At 36.2% G+C, this 20,491-nt stretch overlaps 2 protein-coding genes across 2 annotated transcripts; one reads left to right on the forward strand and one right to left on the reverse strand.

Annotated features, from left to right (window-relative positions):
- The first annotated feature begins 773 nt into the window (after nt 1-773).
- On the forward strand, nt 774-11,347 carry LOC140803054 (beta-galactosidase 3). The gene is made up of 19 exons (XM_073158745.1): nt 774-1,234; nt 1,347-1,442; nt 1,548-1,660; nt 6,467-6,533; nt 6,687-6,779; nt 6,899-7,042; nt 7,320-7,408; nt 7,501-7,606; nt 7,720-7,807; nt 7,877-7,995; nt 8,079-8,243; nt 8,536-8,714; nt 8,849-8,958; nt 9,060-9,169; nt 9,312-9,422; nt 9,499-9,612; nt 9,713-9,915; nt 10,194-10,530; nt 10,767-11,347. Exons 1-19 carry the CDS (start codon nt 1,064-1,066, stop codon nt 10,884-10,886), a joined length of 2,535 nt encoding a protein of 844 aa, XP_073014846.1. The 5' UTR covers nt 774-1,063; the 3' UTR covers nt 10,887-11,347.
- A 457-nt stretch (nt 11,348-11,804) lies between these two features.
- On the reverse strand, nt 11,805-13,891 carry LOC140803055 (thioredoxin H-type-like). Its single transcript, XM_073158746.1, has 3 exons — nt 13,677-13,891; nt 12,379-12,501; nt 11,805-12,097 (listed from the first exon to the last, which is right to left on the reverse strand). Exons 1-3 carry the CDS (start codon nt 13,770-13,772, stop codon nt 11,954-11,956), a joined length of 363 nt encoding a protein of 120 aa, XP_073014847.1. The 5' UTR covers nt 13,773-13,891; the 3' UTR covers nt 11,805-11,953.
- Between the last annotated feature and the right edge of the window lie 6,600 nt (nt 13,892-20,491).

Below are 20,491 nucleotides of genomic sequence, written 5' to 3' on the forward strand. Positions count from 1 at the left end.
GCTATTTTTCATTATAAACCTCAAAGTTAACTCTATTTGCTAACAACCCAACACACCATAAAATCATCCTTATTTTGAGGATACATATTTTATTTAACTGTGATAATCACATTAATTGCATACCATTAAAATTAAATTTACGTCGAACCAGATGAAAACACACTTCATTTAATAAAATAAAAATTATAGAACTAACTAAAATAAATGAGTAGGTCTTTTGTAGGACGGTCTCACGAATCTTTATCTGTGAGACGGGTCAACCCTACCGATATTCACAATAAAAAGTAATAGTATTAGCATAAAAATTAATACTCTTAGCATAAAATTTAAAATTTTTTAACGATATTCTCAATAAAAAGTACTACTCTTAACATAAAAAAGTACTATTTTTTCATGGATAATCCAAATAATAGATCCGTCTAACAAGATACGACCAGTGCGACGGTGTGTATAAGTTTTATATTAATTATTGATTACATTATATATAATAATGTATAAAGTAACAAACCACTTTGATGGTGTCCCCGAAATTCTCGCAGCACTCCATCCGTGACGTAAATAAACAATCAACAATAATAATAAATATAGAATTGGATTAGTTAGGATTTATTAATGTCGCATAAATCACTCTTAGATTTATCCACGCTGTCTTAATTTCCTCTCTTCTTTTATTTAATTTTTTATATAATTTTAAATCGGTCACTATCATTGGAATACTCTTCCCTTACTTTAGCCACCAAAATAAAATAAAATAAAGAAGCATAATTCATTTTCTTCTCTCTAGTTTTGGCACTTTTCGGGGTGTGGAGAGTTCACACAGTGCCAAAAGCTGTACATACAACAAACTGTGTATAAGACTGGACTCAGATTCACAATTTTCTTGCTTGCTTATGTTTCTTCTTCTCTCGGTTTGTAGGAGAAAAATGCAATGGTTTGCATAGTCCTACAAGCACTTTAATTTCTTGCTTATTCACGATTGATATGAGAATGCATGTAATTTACGTTTAGAAAATAGGAGTAAAGAGATTGAGGAGAGTGACTTTGTCTTGGTTGTGGTTCAAACATGGCAGTTGACTCAGTTTCGAAGTGGGTTTTTGGACTGTGCATGTTGGTGTTTCTTGGATGCGGACTGGTGAAATGTAGTGTGAGTTATGATAGAAAGGCCCTTGTAATTAATGGGCAAAGAAGAATTCTCTTTTCTGGTTCCATACATTACCCCAGAAGCACCCCTGAGGTACTAAAGATTCTTCTTCTTCTTTTTTTTTTTTAAAAAAATATATCTATGTTCTTGAATTTTTGTTGGAAAATGTGTAATTTTGTTGTTGAATTGCTATTTTGTCGGTTAGATGTGGGAAGATCTGATAAACAAGGCTAAAGAAGGCGGTATAGATGTGATTGAAAGCTATGTATTTTGGAACGTCCACGAGCCTTCTCCTGGCAATGTAGGACTGAGTCTTTCTCGCGCACTAATTTTCTTAATGAATTTTATCTCTTCTACCTGTTGCTGAAAATTTGCCTTTACCACAAAAAAATTTGTGGGGTTGCAGTATAATTTTGAGGGGAGATATGATTTGGTGAGGTTTGTTAAAACCATTCAGCGAGCAGGGCTATATGCACATCTTCGCATTGGACCATATGTTTGCGCAGAGTGGAATTTTGGGTAAAAATTTATATTTTCTTGCTCAGATCTAAACTTTTACTCGGCAATTTGATGTTTGGTCCTATTTTCTCATACGTTATTTTTATTGAGGCTTTTGTTGTCCTCTTTATTAGCGAATGAAATTTCATGAACGAGGGATAAAATCCATAAAGCTCAACAGAGAATGTTGAAAATTGAGTTAACCAAATGTTACTGAAGAATACAATGAATCTGTATTTATAGTAAAATGATAAAGAAGAAAACGTATGAGTAAAACTAAAGACGTGTTTCCTAATACTCCCCCTCAAGATGGAGAATGAATATTGTGAATGGCCATCTTGGATAAGAGCTCTCGGAACCGTGTGGGAAGAAGTGACTTTGTAAACAAATCAGCAAGTTGTAAGCTTGAAGCCACATACATTACTTTGATGACTCCAGCCTGTAGCTTCTCCCGTACAACATGGCAATCTATTTCGATGTGCTTAGTACGTTCATGAAACACCGGATTGGAGGCTATATGAAGAGCTGCCTGATTATCACAAAATAGAGGTACTGGTGCATCATAGCATACGTGAAAATCTTTGAGCAATGAGAGCAACCACATTACTTCACATGTTGCATTTGCCATTGACCGATACTCCGCTTCGGAAGATGATCTTGATACGGTATGTTGTTTCTTCGATTTCCAGGATATCAATGATTCTCCCAGAAGCACACAGAAACCAGAAATTGATCTTCTTGTATCAGGGCAAGCAGCCCAGTCAGAATCAGAAAAGAAACTCAACTTGAGATTGGATGAGCTGCTGTAGAACAAACCTTGACCCACTGTCCCTTTAACATACTTCAGTACCGAATATATAGCTTGCAAATGCGTGTTTCTTGGCTTTGAAACAAATTGACTTAGCTTGTTAACTGAGTAGGCCAAGTCAGGACGTGTAACAGTAAGGTAAAGAAGTTTACCCACAAGTCGTCTATAAACAGAAGGATCAGGGAGTAATTCACCCTCTTCCTCACTGAGTTTTAACCCGACATCTAGTGGCGTAGTTCGTGGTTTACAGCCAGCAAGACCTGTATCAGTAAGTAATTGAAGAGCATAGTGTCGTTGGCATATAGAAATACCTTGGGATGAACGTGCCACTTCAATTCCAAGAAAATATTTGAGATCACCCAAATCCTTTAGCTTAAATTGATTATCCAGAAAGGTCTTCAAATCAATGGCCTCTTCCTTATTGTTTGTAGCAATAACTATGTCATCCACATATACTAGCAAGGCCAGAAACACATCTCCTCGATTGCGAGTGAATAAGGAATTATCTGCATGGGATTGAACAAAACCAATACGAAGTAATGTGGAAGAGAATTTTGCAAACCATTGTCTCGAGGCTTGCTTCAAACCATACAAGGACTTGTGTAACTTACAAACTGCATTTGAAGGTATTTTCTCCCCCTGTCGTTGATATCCCGGAGGCAACGACATATACACTTCCTCAGACAAGTCACCATGTAAGAATGCATTATTCACATCTAATTGTGTTAAAAACCAGCCATGGATTGAGGCCAAAGCTAACAAAGTTCTCACGGTTACCATTTTTGCAACAGGAGAGAATGTTTCGAGATAGTCTATACCCTCTTGTTGGGTATAACCTTTAGCTACGAGTCGTGCCTTGTAGCGTTCCAAACTCCCATCAGCAAGGAATTTTGCTTTATATACCCACCTACATCCTATAACACGCTTGTTAGGCGGCAAAGGCACAATGGACCAAGTCCCATTTCGCTCCAAAGCTTGCAATTCATCAGTCATGGCTTGTCTCCATTCAGGTTGAACAACAGCCTGAGAGAATGTGTTTGGCTCGACAACAGATGAAATAGCATGCACAAAAGATTTATGAGATGGAGACAAACGATGATCACCAATAGTCGAAGACATTGGGTGAGCAGTGCAAGTAAAAGGAGAAACTTCAGTAGTATAACAATGAAAATCTGTCAAATTACTTGGAGGTTTGATGATTCTGTTGGAACGAGTAACATGTACTGGACCATGTTGATTAGAAGTATGGGAGGAATCAAATTGGGTTGGCAGTGCATTATCAAAGAAAGTATCTAAATCGGAGGCAGGAGACTCATTTTGAAATGGGAAATCAGCTTCATGGAAAACTACATCACGAGAGATGTATATTGCATTTGTATCAAGATCAAGGAGTTTATATGCTTTAAAACCTAGTGGATATCCCAAAAACACAGACTTAATGGCACGGGGTGAAAACTTAGTACGATGGCTCAAAAGAGTCGAACCATAACATAAACAACCAAAAACTTTCAAGTGGGAGTAAGAGGGTGGCTTGGAATACAATAGTTCAAATGGAGTTTTATGTGAAAGTCGAGGAGAAGGGGTTCGGTTAATCAAATACACGGCAGTTTGAACACAATCACTCCAATACACTAAAGGAACGCATGACTGAAAAAACAAAGCACGAGCCACATTAAGTATGTGCTGATGTTTTCTCTCCACAACTGAATTTTGTTGTGGTCGTTCCACACATGAGTGATGAGAAACAATACCTTCATTACGAAAGAAATCGGCAAAATCTAACTCAGGAGCATTATCTGCCCGAACAGCTTTGATTTTACGGTCAAATTGGGTGAAAACCATCTTGAAGAAATTGGGAAATATGTATGATACATCAGATTTAGCTTTGAGGAAATACACCCAAGTGAAGCGTGAATGATCATCCACAATCGTGAGAAAATATCTGTATCCTTCAACGCTTAAGGTAGAAAATGGTCCCCAAACATCAAGATGAACTAGATCAAACAAATTCTCACTAACCAAATTATTTGATATAAATGCCAAACGTTTTTGTTTTGACAATGGACAAATATGACAATTAAAATCCTTTGCTGAACATAAGGACCCAAGGGGTAAACCACTGCCTATGACAGACAACCTTGAAAAAGATGGATGACCCATTCGAAAATGCCAAAGCTTACATTGAATTAAGGAAGCATTACAAACAGTAACAGTAGATAGTTGGGAGGAAACTTGTGATACCGGGCTGGAATTGGATAACACGTAGAGATTGCCAACACGTTTACCCGTCCCAATCATCTTGTTCTCGTTGAGTGCCTGAATTTGACAAGAGTTAGAAGAAAAGGAAACCGAACAAGGAAAATTAAGTGTGAGTGAACTAATAGACAACAAGTTGAAATGAAATTGTGGTACGAATAAGACATTTTCCAGAACAAGATCACAGGGCAAATGCACTGAACCAATATGTGTGGCTGGTGCAGTGGAATTATTGGGTAATGTGATAGTGGAAGCAAGTGATGTATATGAAGAGAAAAGAGATAGAGAACAACAAATATGATGTGTTGCCCCTGTATCCAACACCCAATCCCGTTTCACAATTGAGGTAAAAGCAAAAGATAAGGGATTTATACCGCTGAAACAAGAAACAGAGGGCTCATGCTGTTGTGCAACTGAATTTGAGCCATATCCAAACTGGAGTTGCGAGCTAAGGAAAGCAATGAGTTGTTTACAATGTTCAGGACTAAGTGAATCACTCAATCCACTTGAGCTTTTGTCACTCAATCCACTTGAGCTTTTGTCACTGGAATGGCAGACGGAAGCACCTTCAGTAGTGGAGGAAATTCGAACTTGATTTGCTCGACTACGATCTTCACTCTGTTTATGCTTGTATTTGGGATGACTAGGTGGATATCCATGGAGTTGATAGCATTTGTCAATTGTATGTCCTGGATAGTGACAATAGGAACAAATCAGTGGTTTATCACTTTTACTGCCCTTACCCTGTGAAGAACTTTTAACAAAAGCCGCAGCGAAAGATTGTTGATTAGTGTGACCACCACCATAAGCCTCTTTATGGATTGATCTTTGTCTCTCCTCCTGTACTACCAGCGAGAAAATCTTAGATATAGTTGGAAGTGGATCCATCATGAGGATTTGAGCTCGTATTTGAGCATAAGAATCATTTAATCCCATCAAAAATTGTAAAACACAATCCTGATTTTGATAATTCACCCTTTCTTTCATTGAACCGCAAGTACATACAGAAATCGGCTGGAAATCTTTCAATTCGTCCCAAAGAATTCTCATACGAGTATAATATCCACTGATATCCATCGATCCTTGCTGTAAACCATTTAACAGCTTCTTAATCTGAAATATACGTGGAGCATTGCTTTGATGAAATCGATCACGTAAATCAGTCCAGATTTCATGTGCGGTAGCAATATACATTAAGCTATCCGCAATCTCACGAGAAACTGAATTGATAATCCATGAAATAACCATGCTATTACAGCGGATCCAGGCAGTATACAACAAATCATCAGCTGGAGGACGCACAGACGTTCCATCGACAAAATTCATCTTATTTTTCGCGGTTAATGCCACAGTCATCGCGCGACTCCAGGTGTTGTAATTGTTACCTGTAAGTGAATGAGACACCAGAATAAGACCAGGATGATCACCATTCTGCAAGTAGAAGAAGCTGCCGGAATCTTCAACAGGAGATCTTTGGCCCTGATTGGTGGTAGATCCGTGAACATTTGAACTGGAAGCACCTCTCGCCATGAAATAGGAGCAGAATTACTGCAAATTAATGCTCTGATACCATATTAGCGAATGAAATTTCATGAACGAGGGATAAAATCCATAAAGCTCAACAGAGAATGTTGAAAATTGAGTTAACCAAATGTTACTGAAGAATACAATGAATCTGTATTTATAGTAAAATGATAAAGAAGAAAACGTATGAGTAAAAACTAAAGACGTGTTTCCTAATACTCTTGCTGTGTTTTGTGCAGTGGATTTCCAGTTTGGCTCAAATATGTACCAGGGATCAGCTTCCGGACAGATAATGAGCCATTTAAGGTTATTGTTCCTCATCTATTATTACTTTAATTAATTTGTGTAGCTTCGTTATAAATTTATAGTTAAGGGTATTTTGCCAAACTTTTGTTAAGTTAAAGTAACTTGCTGATTGTTAGCGGTTCTTGATATTAAGCTGAGTTCTTGGTGTGACAGATGGCTATGAAAGGGTTCACTGAGAAAATTGTGAATTTGATGAAGAGTGAGAATCTGTATGAATCTCAGGGTGGCCCCATTATACTCTCCCAGGTGAATGTCAAACCGTGGGTGACTTTGATTTTACTTACGGTTAATTACAATTATTGACTAATTTCATTGTCGGGTTTTTGAGTAGTCGATTATGTAGTACTAAGCGGTGAATTGAACAGATTGAGAATGAATATGGACCACAAGCAAGAGCACTTGGTGCACCAGGCCATCAATATATGACTTGGGCTGCAAACATGGCCGTTGGATTGGATACCGGAGTTCCATGGGTTATGTGCAAGGAAGATGACGCCCCTGATCCCGTGGTAAGGATTATTCAAGACAAAAGATCTGAATTTTTTGTTTGCAAATTTTTGTGCTTTTTATCTTAATTTGATTGACATTTCTTACTGTAGAAAGTAATATTGTTAGTTGTCCCTTATCTTGAGAGTTCAAGTTTATGGAATGTGATTCATAATGGAATATATATGACCCTTGTCACAAAAAGCATAAGCTCCTTGGTGGCGGGCCAACAATAGTTTTTATATTTTAACAGTACATCGTCCGCTGACGATTAATGCTCTTTACTTATATTGTTGGTAGATTAATACATGCAATGGTTTCTATGGTGATTCTTTCTCCCCGAACCGACCATACAAACCCACGATTTGGACTGAGGCTTGGAGTGGCTGGTTAGCAGTTCAATTATCCCGTTCAAACTTACGAGCGCGAACTACTGAATGGCCCCTCTCTAACCATGACCTTGTTTATCTTTGACAACTAGGTTTACAGAATTTGGTGGTCCAATTCACCAAAGGCCAGTTCAGGATTTGGCATTTGCTGTAGCTAGATTCCTACAAAAGGGTGGCTCCGTTGTTAACTACTACATGGTTGGTTTTTGTGTCCTAGAAATATTTTGCCATGCTTAGGCATGTTTTTTCAATATGTTTTTGGTTTTGTATGTTTTGTTAAAAAGCTGATTTTCTTATCCTCTGTGAAACAGTATCATGGTGGTACCAACTTTGGTCGTTCTGCTGGAGGACCATTCATCACTACGAGCTATGATTATGATGCTCCAATCGACGAATATGGTAAAGACAGCTTTATCTATTTATATACTTGAGGTTCATTCAAACTTATAACTTTCTTCAACCCTACAGGTTTGATCCGACAACCTAAATATGGTCATTTGACAGAGTTGCACAAGGCTGTTAAACTTTGTGAGAAAGCTCTAGTTTCAGCTGATCCTATCCAGACTTCTTTAGGAACCCTTCAACAGGTGTTTTGGCACCTACTTTTCGAGTTTGTTTTTATGCATTTTAGATTTTGGCGGCTTATGGCTTAATGGACCTTTTTTTCCAGGCTCATGTGTACTCTTCAGAATCAGGAGATTGTGCAGCTTTCCTTTCGAATTACGATCCTGATTCTGCAGTGAGAGTGATGTTCAATAACATGCATTATAACCTACCTCCTTGGTCGATAAGCATTCTTCCAGATTGCAGGAATGTTGTCTTCAACACAGCCAAAGTACGTAATATGTTTGAATATTGAACTATATTACTGTGGTTCAAAATAATTCGATGTAAGCCAGTTAAATTTCCTCCATCCTTGTAATATTCTCCTGATATTATAACTGTCCAAACTTTAAAATATAGTTAATATTATAGGTGAAAATATCTTGGGATAAACATAATCGAAAATCTTCCATGTATTATATAACAATTAAATTATATCAAAGACACATAATGATCTTAATAATATCCAAGCTAGTGCCATAGTATATTCTCTATTTTCTAAAAATTGATTGTCTTGATCGCAGGTTGGAATACAAACAACAGGCATGGAAATGCTTTCGAGTAACGCTCAGATATTCTCATGGGAAACTTATAATGAAGATTTGCTTTCTTTGGATGATAGCTCAACATTTTCAGCTTATGGCCTTTTGGAGCAGATAAATGTCACTAGAGATGCTAGTGATTATCTCTGGTACACAACTAGGTATATCTACCAGAATGAATGTTTACCCTGTTCTCTTGTTCTGTATTTATTCCGGTTTCCCTGGAAATGGTATAGGAAAAATTGACTCCACATCTTTGATATGCATCCCATCCTTACTTTTCTTGTTTTTACAGTATTGATGTAAGTTCATCAGAGTCTTTCCTCCATGGTGGGGAGCTTCCGACTCTTATTGTTCAGTCAACAGGTCACGCGTTGCATGTATTTGTAAATGGACAGCTTTCTGGTACACAATACAGTCCATTCATTCGATCCTTTATAGATCACGATAGATGCTTTTTTTGGCTCATCTAGTTCAATTTTGGGCTCTACTTTTATGTTATTTAGGTTCTTCTTTTGGGACAAGGGAAAACAGGAGATTTACATATAAGGGAAAAATCAACCTACGTGCTGGATCGAACAAGATTTCGCTCCTAAGTGTGGCTGTTGGTCTGCCGGTTGGTCTTAAATCTTGATTGTATTCTAATACACGGATAATATGATCATTGATACCAATTTTTTCACGTGTATGAAGTCCAAAAATAATATCATGGTTTTATTGATATTCTGGATTTTGACATGAATTATTGTTGGTGAAAGAATGTCGGTGGGCATTACGAGACATGGAAAACTGGGGTGTTGGGTCCAGTTGCATTGCGTGGACTCGATCAAGGAAAGAAGGATTTGACATGGGCTAAATGGACCTACCAGGTTTTATATATGATATTTTTGATATCTTCCTAATCATTTAGTTCGAAAATGATCTCATAAATACATTTTTGAGCAGGTTGGGCTTAAGGGAGAAGCCATGAATCTTGTGTCCCCAAATAGTATATCTTCAGTCGAATGGATTCAAGGTTCACTAATTGCGCAGCAGCAGCAGCCTTTGACATGGCATAAGGTACTATCAGTACAGAATTCAGTGGAAAATGTAGTTTCTACCGAGAAAGGAGACTTGCATTATTGCAATATGAATATTAAATGATATTGAAACCTGACAGGCTTATTTTAATGCACCCGATGGAGATGAGCCACTGGCTCTGGACATGGGTAGCATGGGAAAAGGCCAATTATGGGTTAACGGTCAGAGCCTCGGACGATACTGGACTGCATACGCCACTGGAAATTGCAATGGTTGTAATTATGCGGGGACTTATCGCCCTTTTAAGTGTCAACTTGGGTGTGGCCAACCAACTCAAAGATGGTAAGTCCTTGAGTTTGCGCTTGAATTCATTATTTGGCACCTTTTCAAAATCCCGGTCAATGTATCATGGGAATTAAATAGACATTTTTTTAAATAATAATTTCTAAACATTACTTATCATAAGGAAATAAGGATCAACCAAACCTTCGGGGAGTTTTACTGTAGCTATACGAACCTCTGGTGGAATTTTCATTATACATTATTAGGCCTCGATCTCTAAGGTTTTGATGCAGTTTATAGAAGAATTAATTGTTTGTGACTGAATGAAATGGTTCCAGGTACCATTTACCACGGTCTTGGTTAAAACCAACCCAGAATTTGTTGGTGCTTTTTGAAGAGCTTGGAGGTAATCCCATGAGAATCAGTCTTGCAAAGAGATCAGTAACCTCAGTGTGTGCAGATGTTTCTGAGTATCACCCAAATATTAAGAACTGGCAGATTGAAAGTTATGGAAAGATGCAAGAGTTTCACAGGCCTAAAGTTCATCTCCATTGCGGTCCTGGAAAGTCTATTTCTTCCATCAAATTTGCAAGCTTTGGAACTCCTCTCGGGAAGTGTGGGAGCTTCCAGCAAGGAACCTGCCATGCTCCAACCTCATATTCCACAATAGAGAAGGTACTTTGTGTTCTCCAATCTACTTTATGGTATACCAGGAGAAATATAATATATATTGTTGGACGTACAATCCCACATATATATTATTTAAAACTCATTGATATTTTGAGTATCCAACAATATTTATGATGCATCAAGATTATTTCTTCGGGTATAACATAAATTACATCGTGCTCCCTTGGCTAAAATTTAATCTTGTCTATTGGGCGTAATCTATAATCTCTTTAACAACGCAGAGGTGCATTGGGCAACAGAGATGTTCAGTGACAATATCAAACAGTAACTTCGGGCAAGACCCATGTCCAAATGTACTAAAGAGGTTGTCAGTTGAAGCGATATGCACCCCTTCAAATTGATATGTATATCATAAGCATAGAAACACGAAACGGAAGAGTCATGGGAGTATCATAAAAAAGTTATACAGGTATTTACATTGTGTGTTGCCACTATAATTATATTTTTATGTTCAATGGTCATGCAAAGCTAGGTAGATCAACTTATACGGGTGCAAGGAGACCGTGTATGGTAGTCTATTCTTATAGAGGGTAAATTTGTAGATTCTGGGACTTCAAAAACTGTGAGTCCTGTTATGAATCTCAAGGCCTGGTCGTCATTTTCCCCTTTTTAGCAGGCAATGTGAACCAGAAATGGTGAAATTTCTGTGGTCGAGTCTTCATCAGAGTGAGTTTTAGAGTGTCCTATTGTGCTTTGCCCTTGATTGTATTTTATTTTTCATTCAGTGTAGAAGGTGAAATTGACTTGAATTTATGTATAACTTATGCCTGATTTCTGGTATATTTAACTTGCATTTGGATTCTCTGATTGCCGTGTTTTGAGTAGATGCATCTACATTGCTGGACTTGCAAGATCATGTTATAGGGAAATTCTAATTGGTCTCTCTCAGATAATTTTTGTACCGCGTGATATAAAATCTAGTTGCTGCTGCCAAGACAAACGGTAGGCCCCATTTTCAAGCCAACTCTTACAGATCTGTGAATTATTTGGTATAATCATGGTTTGATGAATCACTGAATAGTATGACCAAAGTGGCCCTCCTTTTGAAATCGTATTCAATCCAGTCGCTCATTTCAATTGTGAGTATCAGTCAGGATACAACCAAGATAGTGTTTTAGATTAGATATTTGACTAATTAATTCAATTAAAGGTGTTTATCCAGTTCGTTAACCTAGTACAAATGGAAGAGATTAAAAAAACATCGAAATAATATTTTATGTGTTAACTAACGTTGCAGGGGAATGGAACGAGCATAACGATAAAGTCTAAAAGCTTGCATTTATTAGAGAACCAACAAAACAACACACTCTCCCTTACGCAGAAGAGTGTAAATTTTGACCCAAACAAAGCCAAGTGAGTAACATATCAAGGCTTAAACATACATACTCGTCAGCCTACATGTAATTTTCTAGGCAGTAGCAGTACTAATGTGCTTGGAAATAGTCTGCTGCAGCTCTTCTTTTTTTGCACCCACAATCCTGTCCAGTTCGTTGCCTTCTTTCAGGAAGATGAATGTTGGCATCGCCTCTACCTTCCATTCACTACCAACAGACTGCAAAACAAAAATTGTGACCTAGCAGGAGTAACTCTATGCAAAAATTCGTTTGAGACAACGTAAAGAAATCACTATGAGCACCAGGCAATATTATATTTGAAGTAACAAGATTCATTGTAGAAGACCATTTCAACTCTAAAGATCAAATGTCTCTTCCATCACGATCAAGGTTGGTGAACAGGCTAGATCATGAGTGGATAGAAAACACAAAATTTACCTACATTTAGCACCACTGATAATTCATTGTGCTGTATAATTTTTTTCATTATTCCTTATACCTGCAATTCGTCGATATCGACCTTTAGGAAGGTAACATGAGGCAACTTCTTAGCCAACTCCGCGAAGAAAGGAGCAATGAAACGACACGGTCCACACCATGAAGCCGTAAAATCTACAACTATCTGCATTTATAAGAAACAAATAGTGTAAGAATAAGTAGCCAAATGAAAGCGAGATTAAAGAAGGGTAAACGGATCAACTTATTTTATATTCCTCAAACTGTACATCCGATCAGATACTGCAAGCATTACTCAGCAATTATATCCTATTTGATGTTTGTATTTTGGGTTCGGACTTCTTTTAAATTGAAAGACTAATATATTGTCCACTAAACTAATCAAACATGAGAGATTAGTCCTGCACATAATTTCTTGGGCCAAGTCATTTTTCCAACCTTTTGTCAATCTTTTTGTACCAAAAGCTTGAATATATTATGTCTATTATTGACCTTATGAATTTAAAGAAACTCATGAAAATTATCAAAATAAGTTTAAAATGTGAGATTATAGAAAATCATAGAACATCTAAGAAATGAAAACAGATGATAAGGAAGAGGATGAAAATAATCCCAATGTGAATTTAGAAGCAATTTAGATTCTAAATAATGTTTAATGTACCTCCTACATGAAGGAAAAGACCCAAGTTATATAATGAATTTCGGATCTTTGTAAGTAAGATGTTTGTGTGATATTTTTTTTTCAATGGTTAAATAACGTAAATTCTGAAATAATTAAACAGTTATTTATTAGAAATAATTGGCATTTTTTAATATTATATTACATATAGAAAGAGGGTGTGTATTTATCTAAACCTAACCTAACAAACTAAATACCACGCAACCGATCGAGATTTGAAACCAAACAGAGAGATCAATCATCAATTCACGTACACATGCACATAATATATTGCTGAAAAACCGTCAATATATCAAAACTGGAAAGGAAGATTAACACAAACATGGCGATGAAACAGTCTAGTCAAAACTCATCACCAACCTGAATCTTAAAAAAAGAAAATTCTTTTAAAAAAAATTTCTCCAAAAAAAGAAAAAAAAAATTCCTCCACATTAAACAATGTCATGATTTCGATTATATTCTAAAAAAATAAAATTGAGGAATCATCACTCATCAGCAATTTTTTTTTATCGCGATTAGATAGAGAAACAGATCGAAGACTGACAATAAATCCTACAGAACAATCAGATCCGGCCGATCAAAAGAAAATTATCTGTCTGTAACAAAAAGCAAACGTCGAAAAATCAAATTGGAAAAAAAGAACAATGAAGGAAAAAAGGTACCAGCTTATTTGAGTTCTTCCCTTTCTGAAGCTGATCGTTCCATGCCTCAACGCTGTGGCAGCTAATGACTTGTCCTTCAGATTCCGAAGTCGCCATTTTCTTTTCAGAATTTCCGATGAAAACTGAAACTTATCGCTCAAGAAATGAGCTTTGGATTTATTCCTTGCTTATCGACGGAGTGAATTCCTATTTATTTATAGGTGCGATATTAAAAGATGGCGACAGCTGGAAAATTATATTTTTGCCCGATTTGATTTTCCTTTTTTTTCCTCTCTTTTTTATAATAGACATATGTTTTCCTCTATTTTATTTGAAATTGAAACTAGAAAATTATCTAAAATACATATTTCATATGAGAACTAAATCATTCTCTGCTCCTTACGTTTTTGCTAGGACACTTGCGGATCTACATCATTCAAACTTATCAATGTTAACTGGTTTGGTCAGAACATCAGCTATGTTATCCTTTGTATGAATCTTCTGCATATCCACACTTCATTCTTCTACTATTTCTAGAACAAAGTGAAAATGAATTTCAACGTATTTAGTCATGGAATGAAAGGCCGGATTCCTTGCGATGTGCAAGGCGCTCTAACTGTAACAAACAAAGGAATCTTCTTTTGTTTGTTCCTGATCTCCTCCAATAACCTTTAAATCTATATTTCTTCCTTGCAAACTTGAGTTCCTGTTGTACATAACGCTACAACTATTTGCAGGTTTTGAAACTCAGCTTATTGCTCTGTCTGTAAGTGTAAACACATAAACAATAGTAGATTTCCTCTTACCAAGATCACATGTAGAATCTGAATCGACATAGCCTCTGAGTGTAAAATCCTATCTTTCATAACATAATGAAGCATTTGAGGTACCTTTAATGTATTTAAGGATCTTTTTAACAGTGCTCCAATGTTCTCGTCCAAGATTCGTCATATACCGACTAACTAATCTTACTCCTTGATCAATGTCCGGTCTTGTACAGAACATGGCGAACATCAAACTTCTCATTGTTGATGTATATGGTACTCGAGACATCTTCATCCCCTCTGTTTCACTGCTAGGACACATCTCGAAGGCTAACTTGAAGTTAACAAGAAGAGCGGTCAAAATTGACTTACTATCTAGCATGTTGAAGCGTTGCAAGACTAATTTCAAATAATTGTTATGGGAAAGCCAAATCTTTCTGTTAGTTCTGTCTCGGTGAACTTGCATCCCTATAATTTTATTTGTTAGTCCCAAGTTCTTCATAACAAATTCCCTAGCCAACTGTGCCTTCAATTTTTCCACATGTTCTTTATTGTGGCATGCTACCAACATATCGTCTACATACAACAACAAAATGATATAATCATCACCAGACTTCTTGAAATATGTACAAGGATCTACACTGAGTCTGTTGTATCCAAGGCTCATGATATAAGAATCAAATATCTTGTACCAACACCTCGGCGCATGTTTAAGACCATACAAATATTTGTTCAACCTGCAAACCATGTTTTCTTTGCCTTCTTCCGCAAAACATTCTGGCTGGAGTATATAGATTTATTTTTCAAAATCTCTATGAAGAGATACCGTTTTCACATCTAGTTGTTCTAGATGTAGATCAAATATCACACACAATGTGTCAACAGTATAATGATTGTTGTAATCATAACATATCTCCTTGAAGTCAATGTCTTCTTTCTGAGCTTACTCTTTTACCACTAATCTAGCACGATACTGCTCCACTTGGTTATTTTCATCACGTTTGATCTTATAGACCCATCTGTTATCAATAACTTTTCTCTCTCGTGGTAGTGTAACAACATATCAAGTTTTATTATCATCTAATGACTTCAATTCTTCCTATATTGCTGTCATCCATAGGAATACATCCGTGCTTTGAGTAGCTTAATGAAAAATCGATGGCTCACCATCCTATGTTAATAGACAATATTCAATATTAATTTCAGTAACATAATTTGAAAACCAACCTGGTGGTCTTCTCTCTCGAGTTGACTGTCTTACTTTAGAAACTTAAGAGTTAACATGTTCTTGTTCCTCGTGCTCCGACACTGCTTCACAAGAAATTTGATCTCTGTCTGCATTATTTTCCACATGAATTATAGTAGTTTCTGAATTCAGTGTGCTTTTGTCTCTTTTTACTTTATGTTACTCAAAGATAACATCTCTGCTGGACAATTTTTGAGGACACTAGGATCCGACAAGCGAAACCCTTTTCCATCAGCCGAACCCAAGAAGATACATTTTTTAGATTTTGAATCTAATTTCGATCTTTCTTACTCATTGTATAGGATGTACACAAAACTTCCAAATGTATACAAATGAGAATAACCAGCCAGCTTCCCAGTCCACATCTCCATCAGAGTCTTCAGATCAATCACCACTAAAGGAAAACGATTGATAATATAACAAACGATTTTGACTGCTTCCGCCCAAAATGACCTGGATAGACCCACAATCCTCAAAATAGCTCTAGTTATGTACAACAAGGTTATGTTCATCCGCTTTGCCACTTCATTCTATTGAGGTGTGTAAGCCATCGTGAACTATTTTTTGATGCCCTTATGTTGACAAAATGCATCAAATTTATCACTGGTATATTCTCCTATATTGTCAGTCATCAGACACTCGATTTTCTTTTCAAAATCAAATTCAACCTGCGCTTTGAAATCTTTGAAGATCTCGAAAACATCGGATTTCTTCTTGATTGGATACATCCAACATCATCTAGAGAAATCATTAATGAACGAGACATAGTATCTAGCTCTTCCTAGGGATACAACCGGTGCTTACCAAACATCCGAATGAAACAGCTCAATATGCTTTTGCTTTTGGCGGTGGAAGTGCTAGATTTTAATGGAAACACAATGCTCACAAAAGCCTACAGACACTTTTTTATGTCTTGACAGCAGCTTCCATTCTGAAAGAATTTTCATTCATCATTCTGACATATTCCCAAGCTTTCTATACCATGACACTGTTAATTCTTCTCCAGAACCAATCGATGCAACATCTAGTTCCACCTCTTTGTGTCTTTCTCCCAAAAATACATACAGATTTGCAAAAACCTTTTCCAATTTCATAACCACAAGCACACCCTTCACAATTTTCACGATCTTGTTCTCGATACAGGTTTTGTACCCGATATCATCCAATTGACCCAAGGACAAAAGATTATTCGTCAGCTCCTTCACATGTCATACCTCATGTATAGTGCGATTGATGACATAAAACATTTTTATTTTGATATTAGTGACCCCAGCAATTTCCAAGACATGATCATTTCTCATGAATACAGATCCTCATGAGACTGGTTCATACTGATCGATTCATTCTCTCTGAGACGTCATATTCCACGTCTCTCCTGAATCCATAATCCATGTGTCACAAAATTTGTGTCTGCCTTCTGCAACTATTACTACTTCGCTGAATAATATTTCACCACCGCTTGAAGTACTATCCACATTTCCTTGAGAACCTTTCTCGATACTCACACTCTTTATTGAAGTGCCTTTTACTGACACAATTAAAGCAATAAATATTTTTCATCTTACTTATTCACTTTGATATGCCCCGCCTTTGGCTCCCACTGGATTCACCATCCACAAATATCATTCTTATCATCGGTAAAGCTTTTGTTTGCTTCGAATTTACAAACATATCTTTCTTATTCTTTCGTCGAATTTCTTATCCAAGAATTGTAGTTAAGACATCGTTGAATTTTAAAAATTCCATAAGGATATTGTTGTTTAAGTTGATGATAAGTTGATCATAAAAATCTGGTAGACTTTGAAGTAGAAGCTTCGCACATTCTTTTTCCTCTATTTTATATCCCATAGATGTGAGTTGAGAAAATAGAATATTTATGTATTGATATGATCGGCCGTTAATGAGGATTCCGCCATCCAAAAAGTATAAAGTCTTCTTTTAGGAAAATTTATTGTGTAGTGACTTGACCTCGTATATTTTTATCAGAGTATCGTAGATAATTTTTTCCCTTTTTATCTCAGATATACTTGACAGTACTTCGTCTATTATTACCAAGTGTAAATTGACAACAACATTATCATTTATCTCTTTTAACTTTCCATCGTCCGTCATTTCCCTTGGTTCATCTCCAATGACTGCCAAAAAAAATTATTTTCTTAAAGCTTCTTGTATCCTTATCTTACACATCATAAAATAGCTACCGTTGAACTTTGCTATCTTATACTTACCTGCCATTATGTAACAATTTAGTAGACTGGGCAAATAATATCGCCTTAATAAAAAATCTCAAAAAAACTTTTCTGATGTGGAAGATTAGTCTAGGCTACAACCACATAGCATACTCAGAATTTTAAGAAATTTTAAACCAATGCTCTGACATCACTTGTTGGTCACACGTGCGGCATCATGAGATATAAATATGAAAATAAAGAATAAAATTGGACTCTTAAAATTACGTGAAAATCTCTAAAAATTATTAGGGAAAAAACCACAGGTAAGATAAAAAAAAATTCCACTATAATATTTTATGTTGTACAATCACTCATTGTATTTTCAAAGAAAACACACACTCTCTTAATACAAGAGAATAAAACACGTCACAACTATTATAGAACTAATCACTCAAATAAGAATGTATTGAGTTGAGAGAAAAACTCGAAATGAGATGATATGAAATGAGATGAGGGATCTCTATTTATAGAGTTCCCTCATTATTGTGTAACACGTTTCCAGCTTTTCCCCCAACCACAATAATTTGCCGACAAAAATATATAAAAAAAATTATTATACTATTTTTTCATATAATTGATTTTCTGTGAGACGGTTTCACCTATGTATATATGTGAGACGCCTGTTTATCACGACAAAAATATCACATCCATCACCAATGGTAAAATAGGATGTCGAAAAAAGAAAACATGAGGGTTTTTTTCGATTCTCGTAACCATTTACTCTACACAAACAAATAGATGTTATTTTTTGCTTGATTAGCATTTGATTCTAATGAAATCCCCATCCAAATTGGGAGATAAAAAAGAACAACGGAGTATAGAAGAATTGAATGAGTGTATTGAAAATTTCTACAAACTTGAGCAAGTTTTTCCTCTCCCAAAATTGCCACCAGTGTGCCTTGCACCATGTTATGTAAGGTGGGCCACTATATTTAATGGTAAACAATGCATTTTGTCGAAACCATGTCAAATTTGGTTGGAGGCTTGATAAGTGCAATTTATGCACTTAAATTATCCTTATAATGCATATAGATTGTCACTCTTTCTTGGGCAGAATTATGCGTTTTTGTTATTTTTTGATGTGATTGTAGGAATCTAGGTAAGACTACTACATGGGCATTCAAAGGAACGAAAATGGCGCTTAAAAGAAGCATTGTGAGCAATGGACCAGCTTTTATGGCAGCAAGATCCGCACATATGTGCGAGTCATAGACGCACATATGCGCGCAAGAAATAGGCGAGACACCGGAGATGCTCGTGCATATGCGCCGGACAAGGCACACATATGCGCGCACGAAGAGATTCCAGCTGCCCAAAACAGAGGACTCCGAGAACTTTCGCGGAGAAAGGGGATCGCACATCAGAAAACTGCCCAACACACAGAAGAACCCACGCATATGTGCGAGTCTTGGTGGCACATATGCGCACGGCTCGATGTTCAGAATTAAATAGGTTTAATCATGGGCTTTGAGAGGAGTTCAAAAATTTTGACGAACAGCCGACGCAAGAGAGATCAAGGAGCGAAAAGTCAGAACCAACGAAGGACGGAACGTGAAGAACGGAGTATAAAGACGCTGAATCCGGACACGGAGACGCACTTTCATCTCTCTTCAACACATTTCTAATTCAGTTCTTTATTTTTACGTTTTTAACGATTACAAACAGGTTTTGTATTGATTTAAACTCGACTATGAACTAATTTTATTTTCTAGATATTGACGTAGTCTTGGTTGAACCTATGTTATTGATGTTTTAAATTTTCATTGAATTAACTAATCATTTTTATATGTGATTTCTTGTCGTTAATGCTTTTGAATTACTAGCCATAATTTAATTGATTAAATAATTAAGATCTAACACTCGAAAGAGGGGATTGAAATCAGGACAAGAGAAATCACATCGTCAGATTTTTATAACGTGCAAAATACGTATAACTCTGACGAATCTATAAGAGAACCTTGTTTGATTTTATTACGTTTTATGTGATTTTGAATAGACATATTAAAATCGGTAATAGGTAATACATTTCTATTTATCACTTGAAAAATGGAATAGGAAAATTGCTTTGTTAGTAAACATGATGCAATTTAATAATATGTTAGTCAATTTTAATTTAGCATAGGGGAGACCAAACGAAATCATATCTCTAAATTGATCGACTCATTGAATTTCAATTGCGTGCTGAGGATTACTAGGATTCGTTATTTATCTTGAGTTGACTATAAACTATCTCTTGATTTTTGTAAATAAGGTCGAACTATGTCACTTATGGTACTTGATATACAGTGTTAAATAATTAATCTTCGTGGGATCGATATCTGTACTAAAACGTGACACCATACACTTGCGGTAGTGAAAATTCGCAACAAGTTTTTGGCGTCATTGCTGGGGAGTAAATTATTTAATTACATATTAATAATGTTACTAAGTAGTCTTGACTTTAATTTAGACTTTATTTTATTTTATTTTTGTTACTTTATAATATTTTCTGTTTTGACAGTGCATGCTAAGATCGAAAAACCCGGACTTGCTTATTTTTTATCCGGAGATCGAAAGAACTGTGAGAAGACTAAGAAAACGAGAAAGTAATAAATC

The sequence above is a fragment of the Primulina eburnea genome, chromosome 10 (assembly GCF_022965805.1).
Source record: "Primulina eburnea isolate SZY01 chromosome 10, ASM2296580v1, whole genome shotgun sequence".
Classification (NCBI taxonomy): Eukaryota; Viridiplantae; Streptophyta; class Magnoliopsida; order Lamiales; family Gesneriaceae; genus Primulina; species Primulina eburnea.

Excerpts from the sequence above, each read along its gene's own strand:
- LOC140803054 (XM_073158745.1), top strand. The coding sequence starts at position 1,064 with ATGGCAGTTGACTCAGTTTCGAAGTGGGTTTTTGGACTGTGCATGTTG. Across the intron at positions 8,959-9,059 it reads TGTAAATGGACAGCTTTCTG|GTTCTTCTTTTGGGACAAGG; the intron begins GTACACAATACA and ends TATGTTATTTAG. Across the intron at positions 9,916-10,193 it reads GGCCAACCAACTCAAAGATG|GTACCATTTACCACGGTCTT; the intron begins GTAAGTCCTTGA and ends AAATGGTTCCAG.
- LOC140803055 (XM_073158746.1), bottom strand. The coding sequence starts at position 13,772 with ATGGCGACTTCGGAATCTGAAGGACAAGTCATTAGCTGCCACAGCGTT. Across the intron at positions 12,502-13,676 it reads GGAAGAACTCAAATAAGCTG|ATAGTTGTAGATTTTACGGC; the intron begins GTACCTTTTTTC and ends TTATAAATGCAG. Across the intron at positions 12,098-12,378 it reads TCGATATCGACGAATTGCAG|TCTGTTGGTAGTGAATGGAA; the intron begins GTATAAGGAATA and ends TTTGTTTTGCAG.